This window comes from Sus scrofa, chromosome 15 (assembly GCF_000003025.6).
Source record: "Sus scrofa isolate TJ Tabasco breed Duroc chromosome 15, Sscrofa11.1, whole genome shotgun sequence".
Taxonomy (NCBI): Eukaryota; Metazoa; Chordata; class Mammalia; order Artiodactyla; family Suidae; genus Sus; species Sus scrofa.
Window position 1 is genome coordinate 111,437,581 of NC_010457.5, and position 20,402 is coordinate 111,457,982.

Genomic DNA, 20,402 nt, shown 5'->3' on the forward strand with positions numbered 1-20,402 from the left:
GATCTGAGCTCCATCTGCGACCTATACTGCAGCTTGCAGCAACGCCAGATCCTTAACCCAGTGAGTGAGGCCAGGGATCAAACCCACTTCCTCATGGATACTAGTTGGGTTCTTAACCCCCTGAACCATAATGGGAACTCCTATTATGTTTTTAATATATGCTTTTTTAATCCAGAGTGTTTGCAATAAGCAAAGTATCAACTTTAACTTCATTGTTATCTTTTTTTTTTTTTTTGCCATTTCTAGGGTTGCTTCCATGGCATATGTAGGTTCCCAGGCCAGGGGTTGAATCGGAGCTGTTGGTGTTGGCCTACACCACAGACACAGCAATGTGGGATCCGAGCCACGTCTGCAGCCTACACCACAGTTCATGGCAACGCCAGATCCTTAACCCACTGAGCAAGGCCAGGGATCGAACCCACAACCTCATGGTTCCTAGTCGGATTCATTAACCACTTCGCCACGATGGGAACTCCAACTTCTTTGTTATCTTAACTGACGTATTTTGGAGTGTACTTTTGGAAGGCACATATGGTATTTATAGAGTAAAAAAAATGCATGATCTCTGTCAATATCAGTGGTTGAGGAGGGCAAATTTGGTACTTCCTCGCTGCAATTTGAATAAAAGAGTATTAAAAACATAGTATTGGCACCAGATATTTCCTCCTGTGTTAGAAAAGCACACAGAAGCCATAAAATGAATTTTGCAATGATGGGTTTTACTTTTTATACTTATTCCTATATGCCTTTAGTTCCTGTTAGACAGCTGGCAATATTTATTGTAGAATATGTGTCCTTCTGTAGGATGACCAGTGAACTAGATAAATAACTTAGATTTGATCTTTGTATCTTGCATGCTTAGAATATGCACTTTTTTGTATTTTATTTTTTTAATGCCCTTGGGGTTATATTAGAAAGGAAAAGGTAAACATTTTTTGTTAGAGGCAGAAATGAAACTTTTTTTTTTTTTTTTTTTTTTAGGGCTACACCTGCAGCATATGGAAGTTTCCAGGCTAGGGGTCGAATTGGAGCTACAGCCCCTGGCCTGTACCACAGCCACAGCAACACCAGATCTGAGCTGTGTCTGCAACCTATGCCACAGCTCATGGCAATACCTGATCCTTAACGTACCGTGTGAGACCAGGGATTGAACCTGCATCCTCATGGATATTAGTCAGATTTGTTTCTGCTGCATCACAGTGGCAACTCCAGAAATGAAAACTTTCATGTGTCAGAAAAAGGTATAATATACATGACCAAACATTACTATACTTACTTATTTAATTACATATCTATAAGCTATGATAATAGAAAAATGGGCAGAGGGCATGACAAAACAGTGGTCCAAATGGCCAGTAGACATGTGCAAATAAATCTTAGTGGTCGAAGAAGTATAAATAAAATAAGTGGAATGTGTTTTTAAAGGACTCACATTTCAGGAATTCCTGTCGTGGTGCAGCGGAAACGAATCTGACTAGGACCCATGAGGTTGTGGGTTCAATCCCTGGCCTCGCTTAGTGGGTTAAGGATCTGGCGTTGCCTTGAGCTGTGGTGGAGGTTGCAGATGTAGCTTGGATCTGGTGTTGCTATGGCTCTGGCATAGGCCGGCAGCTATAGCTCCGATTCGACCCCTAGCCTGGGAACTTCCATATGCTGTGGGTGTAGCCCTAAAAAGACAAAAGACAAAAAAAAAAAAAAAGAAATCACATTTCAAAAATGTGTCGTTCCTGAGATTGGTAAGAAAGTTGGGAAATTGATATTCTCAGATACTTTTAGAGATTGTGTCAACCAGTACACCTGTTTTAGGAGATAATGTAGCAAAAAAATATAAAAGATTGTATAAATGTTCATGCTCTTTGGCCTGTCAATTTCCACTTTTATTAATTTATTCCAAGGAAATAATTATGGATAATTGTAAGTGTATGTTTATATATGTGTGTGTATACAAACACACATACACACGTACACAGACATACACATAGGGAAGTTCATTAAAGAAAGGCTTGGAGGTCCCGTTGTGGCTCAGCAGAAGCGAATCCAACTAGGAACCATGAGGATGTAGGTTTGATCCCTGACCTCGCTTAGTGGGTTATGGATCCAGTGTAGCTGTGAACTGTGATGTAGTGCACAGTCGTGGCTTGGATCCCGAATTGCTGTGGCGTAGGCCAGCATCTGTAGCTCTGATTGGACCCCAGCTTGGGAACCTCCATATGCTGCCGGTGCAGCCCTAAAAGGCAAAAAAATAAAAAAGTAAAATAAAGACTTGTAATGTCTTAAATGCATATCAGTAGGATTTGGTTAAATATATGTCCATATAATAGATAGCCATTAAAAATCAAGTTGTACAAGAATATTCTATGTGGGAAAATATTTATGATATATTGCTCAGTAAAACAGAAAAAAAAAGGTTATGAAACTAATAACAGAGAAGAGTTTTTATTTGTAAAACCATGGCTAAGCATATATGTGTTCATGTATAAAAAGAAAGCAGTCATACTAGCATAATGATGGTGATGGGATTACTAGTGATATGGCTCTCCCCTGCCATCCTCGACTTAACCCACCTCTAAACATTTTTTCCCCTGTTTTCTGCAGGCAGATAATATTAGATTTGTACTAGAGAAGAAAATATATTGTTTTTTAAAGAAGAGATTCTCAATATGTAATTAAATAACAAGCAATTTACCCTGAATTTCAGGTAACACCAGTTGTTGCTCTTTCCAACGAGTCCTGGTCCATGTCATTTGCAAAATACCTTGAACTTAGGTTTTATGGGCACCAGTATACCCGTAGAGCCAATGCTGAGCCGTGTGGTCACTCCATCCACCATGATTATCACCAGTATTTCTCCTATAACCAGATGGTGGCGTCTTTCAGGTAAGAAGTCTGAGCAGCCTTGTACACAGGTTACTCCCTGGAAGGCTTGTAATATTTCTGCTGTTATTAGATCGAATTAATTTGTGATGGGTGTTTTCCCCCACCTCCACCCTTGCAAATGCCGAGGGCAACACTCTCTGCAAAAAGCTTTCAGTGTTATTTTATTGAATCCTTCAAGACACAAGTAGTATTATTACCCTCGATTAGAGCATGTTGCTTACAAATAGAGCTAGCAAGTGGTGGAGTCATGAGTCAAAACTAGTAGATTTGCTGCTACGTTGTTTTTGTATCAGAGAGTTTGTTAGAATTTTTGCTAAGCCATCACTTAACATAAGGATAATCAGATATCCTGGATAGAGCTAAAATCACTAGTTCGAAGAATGGGTAGTTACACTGTGGTATTAAATGATTTGAGAAAGCCTTTGGGCTCTGGCTTCAAAATATATCCAGAATCTGGACCTGTCTCACCACCTCCACCATTACTGCTGTGGACTGAGCCTCTTTTATCTTCACTAGATTATTGCAGTAAACCTCAGCCAGTTTCCCTTTGGCCATGCTCCCTGTAGTCTGTTCTTAACAAGGCGGTCAGAGTGGTCCCGTTATGTGAAAATCAGCTCAGGCCCTCCTCTGCTCTAAACCCCACAGTGGGTGTCTGTTTTACCCTGAGTGAAAGAAAGCTAGGTCTCTTCATGGGCCTCTAGGCTCCCCCACTCAGTTATATCAGGTAGGCTCCTACCTGGGAGACCTGCACTTGCTCTTCCTGCTCTGACCTGCCTGCTTTTCCTTGCTTCCTGCAGGTTTTGTTCAAATTTTATCTGCCGTGACTCTCTCTCACCCCTAGCGCTCCTTACTTCCCTTTCCGGCTTTATTTTGCTCTCTAGCACTTACTATCTGGCGTAAACTATGTTTTAAATATTTGTTTTTGTTTATAGCCTGAATCACGAGGGCAGTCATTTTGGCCTTTATTCAGTTCTGTATCTTTAGCACCTAAAACAGCATCTGACACATAGTAAGCCTTCAGGAACTATTTGTAGTGCCCCCCTACCTCCTTTTTGAAGCTAGGACTGTTAACCATGAACCCAGGGCCTAGATGGGGTATAGCATTTCCTAGACAACATAGACTTCAGGTGGAAAGGAAGCTGATGAGGATCCTTGGGAGCTGAGAAGGTAACGAATACCTTTGTTTAAGCTCATTGTAGAAAGGAGTCCCTCTCCTTGTTCATGGAGGCTTATATCCTGGTCATTTTTATTTTTAAAGCACATGAGGGTGGGATTGGGGGACAAATGATGACATCACAGTGTAGAAAAAAACAAAACTTTTTATAACTGGGAGGATATTTATAATGGTTGGCAGTTGTCTTCAATATTGTTATGATTCTTTCAAAATGCCATTTTTTAGAAACTGTATGATCTCTTATGCCTCAGGATTTAGCTGACCATCATGATACACTTCTACTCAAAATCTTAAACTAGTTTTCACTTTTCTATTGTTACTTGTATTTTCTCCTCTCAGTTATTCTCCCATTCGGCTTCTTGAAGTATGTGTTCCACTTCCCAAAATATTCATTAAACGTCAGGTCCCATTAAAAGTGTCCCTTCTTCAGGATTTGAAGGACTTCTTTCAAAAGTAAGTTTTATTTGCTTTGGTCATCTTTTTTTGTTTAGTGCTGTGTGTAATCTAAGCTTTCTTAAGTATCAGGTTTGTTCATTTAGCTTTCTTTGAGAACATAAATAATTATGTTTTTTTTAACTGTATGTTGTATATGCCTGATGCAAAGAAAGGAAAAATTTAGACAAAGAAGGTATTAAAGTATTAGTAAAGTATTTAAAAAGTATTAAAAAAGAAGTCAAACCCCCTCAGGCATAGCAACTATTAAAATTCTGATGTACATCCTTTCTGGTCTTTTTTCTCCAAATTATATATAATTCTTAATTAGATAATTTGTGTATGACACTTTTTTCTATTTATGTGAGATTAGAAAATTTGATTCCAGCTTTTCTAAAGTGTTTAATATTATTTATGTTTATATTGTTAGAGTTTCACAGGTATATCTTGCTGTGGATGAAAGACTCGCATCTTTGAAAACTGATACATTTAGCAAAACAAGAGAGGAAAAAATGGAAGATATCTTTGCACAGAAAGAGGTAATTCCTTTCTCTGACAGAAACCCCAGAGTTAGCTGTGAACTTGTTAGGAGTTCCTTTTAGGGTGTGTCTCAGTTTGCTAGAGTGGTTTCTGTTCCTCGTAGATGGAAGAAAGCGAGTTCAAGAGCTGGACCGAGAAGATGCAAGCTCGGCTCCTATCTTCCTCTGTGGAGACCCCTCAGCAACTGCAGTCAGTCTTCGAGTCACTCATTGCCAAGAAACAAAGCCTCTGTGAAGTGCTGCAAGCTTGGAATAGCAGGTGTGACTTTGCAGTCTAGCGTTTCTTACATATTATTGCCAAATTTGCCCTGCTTAATGTTTTCGATTTAAGTGTCCTTATTAATTATGGATGTTTGCTTTTACTGTCAGGTTGAAGAAACTATTATTTTTATCACCACTATCCCCCCTATACTTCTTTTCATCCTTTAAAGTGTATATGCTCATCATTAGATAGTTTGTGAAGATTAAAACAAAAAATGATGAGACTAGCCTTCAGTGCTATTTCAGATACCTGCCTTATGTGTGATTGCTGAATCCGATTGTATCTGAAACAGTATGTCATGGAGTGATTATTGGTTTTTAGGCCAGGATTTTCAAGAAACTGTTATTTTGTTTATCTTGTACTTCTACTTAAATATTTATTTTGGGGAAATAGTTCCTTTTAATGCTTTTACAAAGTTCAGTAAACTTTTTCCTGAACAGTTTGTTTGTTGTAGCATTTATTGTTAGAGCATTTATTTTTTGAGTGCTTGGATTATGTTAGGCACTAAGTAAGGTACTAGCTGAACATTCACTCTTTTATTCAGTTTTGAGTCCTGCGGTGTATGTATACTGATTCCATTTCACAAAGGAGGAGACTGGCTCTATGAGATGAAGGGATTTGCCCAAGTCATATAGCTATTAATTGTCAGAGCTGGGCCTTGAGTCTGGCCTGTTGGTCTTTAATGCCCATGCTTTTTACATTATGTTATACTGTCATAATAACTTGCTGTTCCTTTATAACTATAGTCATATCAGTAACAACTGATTAGTTGATTAGAAATAAGGCGAAAATTTAGTCTTCATTATGTACAGCTTTCAAATATCACAATCAAAGTAGAAAAATCTAAGTATTGTGGTTTCGAAGCTATACGGAGAAAATGTGTGAACGTTATTCAGGATATTAGAAAGAAAACCACATTCTTCTTTTTTCCCTTTTGTCTTTAACTATAGGTTGCAGGATCTTTTCCAGCAGGAAAAGGGTAGAAAGCGGCCTTCAGTTCCTCCAAGTCCTGGAAGACTGAGACAAGGGGAAGAAAGCAAGGTAATAAAATGTAGCTTTGTCTTTGGGCTTTCCTTGGTATAAATATAATTAATTTCTCTTATGACCCTTAGAAGGGTAGTGTAATACATTATTAATACTATGAAATGGAGTTTTTAATTTTGAAATTGTGAGGTTTCATGGTGATAGGACCTGGGTTAATTGTTTATGTTAGCCTGAAATAAAATAAAATTCCTTTCTTTGAAACATTTATCAAAAGCTGCTGTCTACTGGCATCGCTGAGGATAGCATCCCGGTGGTATTAAGTGCTACAAAGCAGAAGTTGTGGATGCTCTGAGTATACAATGGAGTCCTAATTTATTTTACTGTGCACTTTGGGTGTTCTTAATCTCTATGCCTAAGTGAGAAGCTTTCCTTAATGGCTCTACACCAGGCTGGTTCTACACACTGCTTTAATTAACCTTTCTTAACTGTATGAGTTTTCTCTCGCTGCACAACACATTACCACACACTTAGTGACCTAAAACATAAATTTATTTATTTTAGTATTTTTTTTTATTTTGTTTTTTTTTTTGTCTTTTTAGGGCTGCACCCGAGGCCTATGGAGGGTCCCAGGCCACGGGCCTACGCCACAGCCACGCCGGATCCGAGTTGTGTCTGTGACCTATACCACAGCTCACGGCAGTGCCAGATCCTTAACTCACTGAGCGAGGCCAGGGATCGAACCCGCATCCTTGTGGATACTATTCGGGTTTGTTAACCACTGAGCCGTGATGAGAACTCCTGAAACGTAAATTTATTATCTCGCAGTGGGTTAGGGCCCTGGTACAGTGTGGCTAAGTTTTCTCTGCTTAATCTCACAGCTAAAATGAAGGTTTCAGCTAGAACTGTTATCTGAGGCTCAGGGTCCTCTTCTAAGCTTATCCAGGTTGTTGGCAAAATTTAGTTCCTAGTGGTTATAGGACTGAGGTCTCCTTTAATTGCTGGCAGTTGACTAGAGGTGATTTTCAACTCTTAGAGGCCACCGGATTCCTTGCATGTGGCCCTTTCCACCTTCAAAGCTTACTTCCAGTGTGTTGAATTCTTCTCATGGTTCACATCTTTGCATTTTTCTGTCTCTGACCTCTGGACACAGATTTAAAGGACATGATTAGGTCAGACCTACCTGGTTAACTCCCTAGTTTAAGGTTAACTGATTTGGGACGTACGTACATTGTAAAGTCCCTTCATGGCAGTTATCTGGAATAGTATTTAACTGAATTACTGTGTGTGTGTACCCCAGAGGGCAGGATTCTTGGGGGCCATCATAGAATTCTGCCTGCCAGGCTAACTACGAACAGGTGAATTAATGTCAGTATATCATAAGGGCTTAATATTCTGATATCATGAGGGCTTTTGAGAGAATATCTTCTTTTTTGTTCAAGTGTATAGTATTTGTAGCAGAGTATTTTCCTGGAATGATGGGCCAAGTGCCTTAGATCTTTGTGCTATTTAGTAATACTTTGTAACTGGATTCCTTCTTTTTGTCTCATAAACGCCTGTAGGAATCACTTTTCCTCAAGGTTTAGCTGAGAGTGAGAATAAGAATTACTGAAGATGATTTGTATGTTAGTTTTTTGCCGAGTAGTCTAGGACTATTAATGACTATCACAGACTGCTAGTGGCCTTTCTATTTGCCTGTTGATGAAATTGCAAAACTAGTGGTATAAGATCTTTAATTATAATAAGGGAGACATAGAATCAAAAATATGGAATCAGTCAATAGATGATTATCTTTTTGAAAGATTGAAAGTTTATTTGAAAATCCGTAGCACTGCTTTTTTTTGTTGTTGTTGTTGTTGTTGTTGTTGTTGTTGTTGCTATTTCTTGGGCCGCTCCCGCGGCATATGGAGGTTCCCACGCTAGGGGTTGAATCGGAGCTGTAGCCACCGGCCTATGCCAGAGCCACAGCAACTCGGGATCCGAGCCACGTCTGCAACCTACACCACAGCTCACGGCAACGCCGGATCGTTAACCCACTGAGCAAGGCCAGGGATCGAACCCGCGACCTCATGGTTCCTAGTCGGATTCGTTAACCACTGCGCCACGACGGGAACTCCAGCACTGCTTTTTTATTCACTCATCTGATAAATGGTTCTTGAGTGCTTTGGGGCACTGTTCTGGGTACAAGGCATTCACGTTTGTGACTAAAGGCCATAGTTACTGTCCCCATGGAACGTTTGTCTAATGAGACTGACAATAAACAGATGAATCAATAAGCGTTTACGAAACAAATGGAAATAAGACTATGAAGACAAAAATCAAGAGAGATGGGGAGTATTGCCAAGAAAGTGGGCGATGGTGAGTTATTTTAAGTAGGATGACCAGGAAGGTCTCTCTGGTTTGGTAAACAAAGAACATTTTAAGTAGAGATCTAAGAAGTAACTTTATGGAGTTCCCGTCATGGCTCAGTGGTTAATGAACCCTACTAGTATCCCTGAGGACTCGGGTCCATCCCTGGCCTTGCTCAGTGGGTTGGGGATCGGGTATTGCTGTGAGCTCTGGTGTAGGCCACAGATGCAACTTGGATCCTGTGTTGCTGTGGCTGTGGTGTAGGCCAGCAGCTGTAGCTCTGATTAGACCCCTAGCCTGGGAAGCTCTATATGCGGCAAGTAGGGCCCAAAAAACAAAAAAAGAAAAAAAAAAAAAAAAAGAAATGACTTCGTAATGAAATTGTACACAGGGGTGATAGTCATTTTAAATGTATCTTATCTATGGATGATGGGCTTGAGAAAGTTCAGCAGATAATAAAAGATTACTAGGCTTAATGGATAATAATAAGTAGTTCTAGATGCTTTAATACATCTGTGAGCTACTGTTGAGAGCAATAGTCCCAAAGTATAGTTTAAGGACCCCAGGGGTCCAAGACCCTTTCAAAGGCTCTGAGATTTCCCTTTTCAACTACATATCTGTGTGAGACTAGATTTTCTTTATATACTTAAATCATAATCATATAGACTAGCAAATTAAATGCAGAAGAACGTAACTGTACTCTATCTATTAAGCTAAAGTATTTGTAAAAGTATGAAACAGTGTCAGTCTTTTACCAATTTGGGGGGGATATCTATTTTTTAATGAAAATGTGATTTATGTTAACATGTAATAGTTTATTATTGCTTTTAAATGAATTAATGTTCTAAAACTTTTTCAGTTTAATTTTTAATAAGGTAAAAATTGGAAGTTATAACCCACATAAACAAAAGTATTTGAGGTCTTAATAATTCTTAAGATGTTGAAAAGATTCTGGGACCAAAATGTTCAAGATTCGTTGAGTTAAAAAAAATTTTTTTTAATGTGATTTTAGTGTTTCCTTAAAAATGAAATACTTCCTTCTCTGTAGATAAATGCAATGGATGCATCTCCACGGAATGCTTCTCCAGGACTTCAAAATGGAGACAAAGGTTGGTCCTTGAGTCTGGTGATTTATACCTGTCATTGAATTTAAGGGCATTTCTTAGTCTATAAGTTGCTTTTAACTGGTAATTTTGAGAACTTTTGTCTGATGCAATTGATCATAGATTTTTTTCCCCCTTCTTGTAAAGCATTTATAGCACTGTCAGTTTAAGATTATCGTAAAGTACGCTGCATAAGATGAATTAGGATGTAGAAATATACAATATATAGAGAATAGGGAAAGAACAAGAAGATAGAGGAAAACTGAATTTCTGTTTAGCTTGTTCCAAAGTCAGCTCCCAGGTCACATGGCAAAAAGCTTACAAAGGTTTAATTTATATTTTTATATCACTAAAGTCTTTTCTAGACTTTAGCTGTTTTGCCTCAGTATTTTATTGAATAACTTGGTGCTGCCCAAGAAAATTGGGAAGACTAAGTAATAAAATTACTTAGTCTATCTTTGTCGAATAAGAGCTCAACTGAGAAATCTTGGCATTTTTTTTTCTATTATAATTAAGGGAATTTGCCCCCCTCAGAATAAGCCTGTGATTTTTTTCCCCAGTAGTGTCATGACTTCATTCCCTATTAAAGTGAATGAATTAATATTTAGGTAGGCATTATGGTCTAGTGCAAAGAGTATTGGCTAGAAGCCAGACTTGGCTGCCAGTCACTGCAGTCACTAAGATCTGACTGTGGTCAGGTCACAGAACCAGTATGGGTTTTCGTGTCTATTTCTAAAATAGCCACTGAAATGGCCTTCGTAACTTTTGAGATTCTAAAGTTATTTGGCTTATAAAGTAGAAGTATAACTTGGCTTTTTTTTTTTTTTTTTTTTTTTTGTCTTTTTAGGGCTGCACCCATGGCATATGGAAGTTCCCAGGCTAGGGGTCAAATTGGAGCTGCAGTTGCTGGCGTACACCACAGTCACAGCAGCTCCAGATCCGAGCTGATCTGTGATGAACACCACAGCTCACGGCAACGCCAGATCCTTAACCCACTGATTGAGGCCAGGGATGGAACCCAAGTCCTCATGGATACCATTTGGGTTCATTACTGCTGAGCCACGATAGGAACTCCTAACTTGGCATTTTAAAAACATGGCAGTTAGGTAGAAATGGACGTAATGTCTTTCAGTGACTCATTTGCGGCTGTGTTTTTCTGTAGAGGACCGTTTCTTAGCCACCCTGTCCAGTCAGAGCTCCACCAGCTCTCCCCACCTCCAGTTGCCCACCCCTCCCGAAGCCGTGCCTGAGCAGGCGGTGGGAGGCCCCCCTGAACTGGATACCACCAGCAGTTCCGAAGGTACAGTTCAAGTCACTTTTATTGCACTTCCTCCAAAAGACATAAGCACTCCGAGTGCTTTGACACAGTGCTTTCTCGTCCCTTAGGATTTAAAAGTTTTATTATCGAAAGTGCTCTTTTAGATACAGCTTCTTTACCAGATCCTTTCTTCAGTTGCACTGCTTGACATGTAAATATCTCAGTAACAGAATGTTACTCAGCTTCCTTTACCTTCTGGGGATATTACTTCCTTAAGTCCCAGAAAGCACATGATTGTTGCCTTGTAAGAAAGAGAAATTGCAGCCATTTCTCTAACAACAAATATTTGTTTCACTAATAGCAAATTTATGCTTTGCTTCTCTCTTGCTTTGCTTTCTGTTTAAGCAGTAGCTACTTAAATTATAGCATAAACTTTAAAAATAACTCCTAAATTGTAATTAAACTCAGACGTAATGGCCACAGTGGGCATAACTGAGTTGAAGTGGCAGTAGGAACAGCTGTGACTAAGTTTATGCATGCTCTGTCCGTAATTACACTGTGGCTACTGCATGGTCTTGGGATGGTAAGAGGCCATTGACTGTAGGATGATCTCAACTTCAAAGATGTTGAAATGTAAAAAAATGAGCCCCTTGGAGGCAGGACTATGCATGCTTCGCTGTTGCTTCTTGTTTCATACCCATTATTCCTAGATCAGAAATTTTACATCGTAATTGGTAATTATGGTGTGCAGATGTCTGTGTTCCAAAAAGGAAAATATAGTTGAAATTTTTCTGCTTTCGTTTACTCTTCATGAATATTAACATATAAGTAGAATATTTTTCATCCTAGATGTATTCGATGGGCATTTGCTGGGGTCCACAGACAGCCAGGTGAAGGAAAAATCAACCATGAAAGCCATTTTTGCAAATTTGCTTCCAGGAAATAGTTATAACCCTATTCCATTTCCTTTGTAAGTATTAGAAAAGCCAGTGGTGGTTGGGTGGTTTTATTTTCACTCATGAAAAGAAATCTCTCTCTGTAGACATTACTCTTATGCATATTTAAATGTGTTTGTTTAACGTGTATGTATATTTCTCAATCCTAAATTACACTTCATTGTAGCAAAAGAGATGTCTTTTGATACAGTGTAATTTGTAGGCCATGTAATCATTATATAGTGAATGAATTTTAAAAGCATTAAATAATATTGCTTGATGCTTAAGATTACTGGTTCTGAGAAGAATTGCATATATGTATATATACGCATACACATACAATATACTGCTACATCTATTGATCTCATAATCAAAAAAGCATACTGCTGATTGTATATGAGGATATTACTGACCCATTTATTTACTGGGACATGATGCTTTTCTAATAGTATTGCAATGGCACATATGAGTTTTCACGTGATCTCATTTGTACTGAGCTCAGTCAGAGTGGGGAAGAAACATAGGCTGGCTATGAGAGTTTGTTTTCCTTCTGCTAGTTGACCTGTTTGGCTGTCCAATGCTGTACTTGTTACAGTGGTACAAGTGTATTCAAAAGGTGGACGTTTGTTGATGAGAATTTTGTTCTCAGCTGACATATGTATGTATTCATTTGGTCAGTATTTAAATGTATGGAGTGCCGGCTCCAGTGCCTCAGGATGTAGAAGAAGATTAGGAAGGGAATCTCGAGAGCTGCCGTCAGGGAGGAGACAGATAGACTCTCATTACAGCATGTGATGCGTGCTGGGATAGTAGTATGTGAAAGGCCCCTGTTTTCTCTGCTTTAGGCATGAATACCTTAGTTTCTTGACTGGATTTTGGTTCTTTCTGTTTTATGATCTTTGCACATGCCCTTACTTTCTTCTTAGTCATTAACTCCTGTGCATTCCTTCTCAGGAAAACTTAATGAGACCTTCCCCTGGTTCTGTTCCCCAAGCAGATTATGACTCTTAGTTCTATGCCCTCATGATTCCCTCATGGCATTTATCACGGAAGGTGATTATATTTATTTGTAAGATTATTCGTTTCTTTACCTCCCTGTTTAAACTCTGCCATGCCTATTTTTTTCACCATTGTCCTGTTAAACATCTTATACATGTTAGGTGCTTAGTAATAGTTTTTCTTAATACTGTGTGTCCGATATGTTAGGTACTCAGGAAGTGGCTGCTGCAGAAATGAATGAGTGCTTTCACAGAGGGTTTAGGATGGAAGTTGGGAGAGCAAGATTTGGGTTGAAATGGAAACACCATTGAGTTTCCACATGATAATAGCACAGCATCTATTATGTTATTTATTGTTGGACTAGTGGTACATTTCCACAATTTCTAGAAGGCCTTTCTTTCAAGCTTATGGTAGGACAAGATCTTTACCCTTCTGCTGTTCATTTTAGATACTTTTTGAGATGAATGTGGCCCAAAGTCTTGCCAGTGTGAAAAGCTTTGTTTGGAGTGATGATTCCAGAATTCATTTGAAAAATAATTCAGAAAGTTTTCAGTTGTGTTCAAAAACTTTCATTGGTGTATTTTCCTTGGCTGTTTGTTCAAGTTCTGCATACATTTTGGCTTTCATAATCGTATTCTTGTAATTGGTGTGTTATTTGGTTTACTTAAAATTGTCCTGAAATTTACTTGTAATAGTGCTTTAATAGTGTTATTGGTTTGTATATGTGATTTTCTGCTAATTTTCTTCTTATTTATGTATTTAAACATTTTGAACAGTGATCCAGATAAACACTACTTAATGTATGAACATGAACGGGTGCCCATTGCCGTCTGTGAGAAGGAGCCCAGCTCCATCATTGCTTTTGCTCTCAGGTATTATTCGTGGGGCTTTTCCACCTATTGTGGTACCTTTATATTTTATGTGTGTTTATCATTTGCCATACTGTTGAGATCTATCACATAGAGTAGAGCAAAATGCGAGTAAACACAAAGCATTAAATATAAGTAAAAAAATACATTCATTGGGCATGAGTGCTTATTCTCTTCGTATTTGAAAATGTACTCTTTGCTCAAATAATAACAGGATGATTCTTAAGCAAGCTCTTAATAATTATATCAACTAGGTAAGTATCCTCTAACCATTCTATATGTATTCATTTTATCCTTTCCTTTTATTTATTGACATAATACTTGGAACACATCTACCTAATACTGTTCGAATATCTTTTGTGTTCTTTATTCATTTCCTTCCTGCTTCCCACACAAAGCAGGTAAAGTTTCCTTATTCAGAGTAGTGCTGTTCCTATGCCTTAACCCATTTATATGCCCATAGTTATGTGTCTTAAAGAGGGACATCTCTCTCAAAATATTTATATATCACATCTAAAAGAACAAAGCTTTTTAATCTTAATGATATTTTGGCAGTGGTAGAACCTAGCGTAAGTAGAATCTAAGATATTCGATTAAAAACATTTTTTTTCTATTAGAAGATATTGAAATTTAAAATGTTTATTTAATATTAAGTTGTCCATTCAATAAATATTTGAATGTCTACAATATGTGGCATACGAGATGTGGGGTATACATGGGTAAACAAGATAGATTTATAGCTTTAGCATTTATGGAGTTTAAAGTTACTATTTGGATAATGAAAAATTTTTTTCCCTGTAGAAGATTGCATATAATAAATTTTTTATCTTTGCTTTTTGGCCTTTAAGAAGATAGTATTTGCTTTTTACTTGATTGCTTAGTCATACTACATTAATAGATAAGAAAGGCAGGAAAGTCAACCGAGTCAAACATACATTTTTTACTATTAGGAAGCAAGTTTTCTAGTTGAGGTGATCTTTTTCTCATGTCTTAGAAAAGCAATACACCCTAAGACTCTTTTCTTGTTCCCTAAATCCAATTTATCTAAATCAGGGCTCTCAGACTGCTAGTCCAAGAGTTGGATTTTTTTGGTCAATGCAACATAAATATTTTTTCTTAAAGAAAGTTCAGCATCTTTAAGTTGAAAAGCACTCTCAAGTTCCTTTCCTCTCTGTTATACTAGGTTCATGCTTTTAAATTAGTTGTTAAGGCCTTGAAGGCATTTGGTCTAAACATTAGATCACAATTATTATTTAGGGTTTTGAGCCTGGTTGGTGTGTTGGGTCACATTTTTTTTTTTTTTTTTCTGTGAAGACATTGGCCTTCTTCATTTTTAAAAAAATTAATGATTTTTATTTTTTTTCCATTATAGCTGGTATACAGTGTTCTGTCAATTTTCTACTGTACAGCAAGGTGACCCAGTCACACATACACATATATATTCCTTTTTCTCACATTATCATGCTGCATCATAAGTGACTAGATATAGTTCCCAGTGCTATACAGCAGAATTTCATTGCTTATCCATTCCGAAGGCAATAGTTTGCATCTATTATCCCCAAATTCCCAGTCCATCCACTACCCCCCCCTCCCTCTTGGCAACCACAAGTCTGTTCTCCATGTCCATGAGTTTCTTTTCTGTGAAAAGGTTCATTTATGCCATATATTAGATTCTAGATATAAGTGATATCATATGGTATTTGTCTTTTTCTTTCTGACTTACTTCATTCAGTATGAGAGTCTCTAGTTCCATCCATGTTGCTGCAAATGGCATTGGGGTTTTTCTTTTTTATAGCTGAGTAGTATTCCATTGTGCATATGTACCACATCTTCTTAATCCATTCATCTGTCGATGGACATTTAGGTTGTTTCCATGTCTTGGCAATTGTGAATAGTGCTGTAATGAACATATGGGTGCATGTGTCTTTTTCAGGGCAAGATTTGTATGGATATATCCCCAAGAGTGGGATTGCTGGGTCATATGGTAGTTCTATATATGATTTTCTAAGGTACCTCCATACTGTTTTCCACAGTGGTTGTACCAATTTACATTCCCACCAACAGTGCAGGAGGGTTCCCTTTTCTCCACACCCTCTCCAGAATTTGTTATTTGTGGATTTTTTTTTTTTTTTTTTGTCTTTTGTCTTTTTGTTGTTGTTGTTGTTGTTGTTGCTATTTCTTGGGCCACTCCCGTGGCATATGGAGGTTCCCAGGCTAGGGGTTGAATCGGAGCTGTAGCCACCGGCCTACGCCAGAGCCACAGCAACGCGGGATCCGAGCTGCGTCTGCAACCTACACCACAGCTCACGGCAACGCCGGATCGTTAACCCACTGAGCAAGGGCAGGGACCGAACCCGCAACCTCATGGTTCCTAGTCGGATTTGTTAACTACTGCGCCACGACGGGAACTCCTGTTTGTGGAATTTTTAATGATGGCTGACCTTCTTCATGAGGCTTCTACTTGATAACTTTTGTTAACGCTAATGTATTTGTTTAATTATGCATGCTTATAATGATTGTGTTTCTGTAATGCAAAGCTTATTATAAAGCATATGATTTATTTTTTAAAAAGACCTTAATATTTAACATTTTTCAACCTATTTCTACTCTAAGTTGTAAAGAATACCGGAATGCCTTAGAGGAATTATCCAAAGTGACTCTGCGAAGCAGTGCTGAGGAAGGGCTTCCAACAAACAGGTGATCTGTGACTGAGTAGAATCTATTTTAATAGATCTATGGCTTCATTTTCTAAATGTTCCTACTTCAGTTTTATTATAGCTTATTGTCAGTATAAAAGTTTCTGGAATATAGTCAGTGGCATTCATGTTTTAGCTAATAAGTGAGGGAATAAAATTCAGGTATAGCAAAAGATCTTTAAAAAATTCTCTTAGGGTACAGTTTTCTGATTATTGTTATAGAAATTCAGTGTATATATTGTTGATTTAAACTTATAACATTTTAAATTCTCTTTATTGTTCTCATTAGAAAAAATAGTAACTTGTGAAATTAGTAAACCACTGCTTAACTTTGTAATTTAAAGTATTTTTGAATTTTCCATAAAAAGATCCTAATAGTTAAAAAACAAAACAGGCCCCCCCCCCTTTAAGTATGTTCAGCATTTTAGACATTTGAGTCAGAAATATTAATACTGTTTGGACTTATGGGTACTAATGCAGCTCTGATGGACTTGAGAAAAATATTGTAAGAGCCTATACTTTAATATATTTTTGATATACTCTTATCGCTTTAACATTTTGCTTTTGCTTAAGTCCAGTAGACATTTCAAGACTTTTTCTTCCTGCTCATTAGTGTTTATATAACTTATGTATCAGATTTCTGATATTATGGGTGGCTTTAGGTCAGGAGTAGATTAATGTAGGAATTAGAGTACTTACTGTTTTGTGTTTGAATCATGTAAAACCAACCTTTCTTTTGTTCTTCATTTTAGTACTTTAGACAGCAGACCAAAGAGTAGCAGCCCTATTAGATTACCTGAGATCAGTGGAGGACAGACAAACCGTACAGCAGAAGCAGAACCACAACCAAGTAAGCTTATAAATGGAGAAGTAGTTACTAGTTTTGTTTGTAATTGTGGTTTGAGGAAGAAAACACATTAAATAAGAAATGCCATCTGGCAAGGATTTATCACTTCTGGTCTTTGAAGTATAATACGGATATAAGATTTTTTGTGTATCTTCTTTTATACATATTTTGCTTTTCTTTGATTCCTATCTTACATTTATTGAGTTTGAAACTCCTAGAATCTCATTAAGTCTATGCAGAAGGAAGCAGGACCTGCTTTCCTGACTAGAGCTTTCCATTTAAAGCATACAACCTAGGAATTCCCGGCGTGGCACAGCAGAAACGAATCCGACTAGGAACCATGGAGTTGTAGATTCGATCCCTGGCCTTGCTCAGTAGGTTAAGGATATGGCGTTGCTGTGAGCTGTGGTGTAGGTCACAGATGAGGCGCAGATCTGGTGTTGCTGTGGCTGTGGTGTAGGCCGGCAGCTATAGCTCCGATTAAACCCCTAGCCTGGGAACCTCCATATGCCCTGGTATGGCCCTAAAAAGCAAAAAAATAAAAACTTAAAAAACAAAAACAAAAACAAAGCATACAACCTAAGAAATATAATCGCAACTTTTTTGTTTTTGTGGCATTTATTGTTGGCATTGTGGAAAGAACTTCTCACATATTATCTCCTTTAATCCTTACAATACCCCATAAGAATTGACGTATCAGCATTTTTCAGAAAGTTAAGTTATGATTAAGATTAAGCAATTTGCTCAAGATTATACAGGTAGAGGTGAGCTGGAATTTGAATTTGGGTCTTTTTGTCTTTGTCAGTTAGGAATATTCACTACCCATTGGGTCTTAAACAAATGAGAGTTTATTTTTTTAAAAAAGCAACATCTGCAGGTGGGCAGTTGCTGGCCTTGGTTCAACTACTCAGCATTGTCATGACAACATAGAGATAGTTTCTCTTTGATTCTCTATAAGTTTTACTCACATTCAAAAATGTTCCACTTAGTGTCTGGATTGAAGGCAGAAAGAAGGGAGGCACAAGCTGCAGCTATTCCATTTCATGAGGAAATTTTCTTCCCTCTTCAATCTCACTGATTAGAACTGAGGCTCATGGACACCCTTTCCTGCAAAGGAGACAGAGAAAGTGATGAGCAGCCTTGTCCTGGCTGACTTGTACAAATCATGGTTCATTTCCTGGAACTCTTTACACATTACTGCCCCAAATAAAATTAGAGTTCTGCTTTGCTTGCCTGCTTGCTAAAAAAAAAAAATTAGAGTTCTTTTAGTAAGACAAGGTGGGATTGGACATTAAGGAGGCCTTAATGGTTTCTGCCACCCTAAGTAAGTACTTCATCATTGACTTTTTTTTTTTTTTTTTTTTTGTCTTTTTTTTTGTCCTTTTTAGGGCCATACCCGCGGCATTTGGAGGTTCCCAGGCTAGGGGGCTAATCAGAGCTGTTGTTGCTGGCCTACGCCACAGCCACAGCAATGCCAGATCCGAGCCATGTCTGCAACCTACACCACAGCTCATGGCTGTGATCATCAACCCACTGAGCAAGGCCAAGGAACGAACCTGCAGCCCCATGGTTCCTAGTCAGATTCCTTTCAGCTGCACCACAAAGGGAACTCCCATGATTGACATTTGACATGGATTTTATTATTGGCAAATGTATAAGATTATATGTATTAATGATACTGTGAAGCTCAAAACTAAGGGTAAATGTATAGGGGAAGCTTTAGTAATATTTTTGGTCATCCTGTACCAAAATGTATTTTTTGAAATTATATATTTTGCTGAATTAAAATGTAGGAACACAGATGATATAAATATGTTACCTTTAACTTTCAATCCTTGTGACTTGGAATGCTGTTTGTATTAGTTTAATTAACTGTATGGTAATACCCTGAGAACCCAGCCCTAACATAATCTTGTTGCTTAAGATATGACAGCCTTGGAAGGATATTTTTAAAAGGCTTTCTGTATAATTTCTTACATTTTGATATATACATACATAGCCATTTTGAGCACTGCTCTTTTATGTTTCTGATGATAAGAGTGTTTGCCCCCCCAATAAAACATATGGAATAATAATCTGTGCAGATGAAAGTATCAATGTTACTCACATTTATTACCCTCATGTAATGGTTACTGCTAACAAAGGAATGAGTTCTAAAGTTTTATTTTTCCACTTGCAGTGACCTGTACTGAATATGTTGCCTCTTATTTTTAGCCAAAAAGGCTTCTGGAATGTTGTCCTTCTTCCGAGGGACAGCAGGGAAAAGCCCTGATCTCTCTTCCCAGAAGAGAGAGACCTTGCGTGGAGCAGATAGTGCTTACTACCAGGTGGGGCAGACGGGCAAGGAGGGGACGGAGAGTCAAGGCGTTGAGCCTCAAGGTGTGTTGAAGGAGACCAACCGTGCTCGTTCTAGCCTTTGGCTGACCTGTTCTAGTTGCTTATGTTCCTTATAGCTTTAAGTAGATGCTTCTGCTGCCCAAACCAGGGCATTCCCTCTCTTCTCACACCTCGGTGCGGGGTAGAGTGGGAAGAGCATGGCCCTTGGAGAATCCAACTGGTTTCAGATGTCATGGCTATCACTCACTGTGTGGTGGAGTCAGAAATCCTTACCTTCCGTACCTGAACCAGCGGCAAAAGCAATGTCTTCCAAGGTTTACTGAGGACTAAGTGACATTACCCATGTAAAACATCCATCTCACTGTGTAGCTCACAGTGTGAATTCAAATGTTTTCAGTTCACTGCTCCCCAGACGTTTCCTTTCTTTTCCAGTCTCCATAAGGTTGAGGCTCTTGATAGGCACCTTCTTCCTGATATTGAAAAATTACATCCACCTGATTGTATTTGAATGCAGGGTTAGACCAGGAGTCGGTAAACCGTGCTGACCTGTCTGTACGTAAAGCTGTGTTGGAGCGCAGGCACACCCATTCCTGTACTTACGCTGACTGCTCTCATGTGTTATAGTGGCAAGTTGAGTAGTTGCAACGAAGTACAAAACTTACCATCTATCTCTATACAGAAATAGTTTGGCGACCCCTGGGTGAGATCATGAATTACTATTTGTAAAAATAGGAACTGCATGAT

The 20,402-nt window shown here is 38.3% G+C and overlaps 1 protein-coding gene across 14 annotated transcripts in view; it reads left to right on the forward strand.

The window, feature by feature from the left end:
• The window catches only part of PIKFYVE (phosphoinositide kinase, FYVE-type zinc finger containing), a 96,573-nt gene that overhangs the window by 65,433 nt on the left and 10,738 nt on the right, over positions 1-20,402 (forward strand). For 8 of the 14 annotated variants that reach the window (XM_013984435.2, XM_021076163.1, XM_013984437.2 and 5 more), the window contains 12 exons: positions 2,699-2,877; positions 4,391-4,504; positions 4,914-5,022; positions 5,127-5,281; positions 6,235-6,325; positions 9,663-9,723; positions 10,880-11,017; positions 11,825-11,945; positions 13,686-13,781; positions 16,392-16,475; positions 17,227-17,324; positions 19,536-19,700. In XM_013984435.2, coding sequence (XP_013839889.1) covers positions 2,699-2,877; positions 4,391-4,504; positions 4,914-5,022; positions 5,127-5,281; positions 6,235-6,325; positions 9,663-9,723; positions 10,880-11,017; positions 11,825-11,945; positions 13,686-13,781; positions 16,392-16,475; positions 17,227-17,324; positions 19,536-19,700 — 1,411 coding nt within the window. The remainder of the gene's footprint in view (positions 1-2,698; positions 2,878-4,390; positions 4,505-4,913; positions 5,023-5,126; positions 5,282-6,234; positions 6,326-9,662; positions 9,724-10,879; positions 11,018-11,824; positions 11,946-13,685; positions 13,782-16,391; positions 16,476-17,226; positions 17,325-19,535; positions 19,701-20,402) is intronic. The other 6 variants (XM_021076161.1, XM_021076167.1, XM_021076160.1 and 3 more) reach the window with 1 other exon arrangement.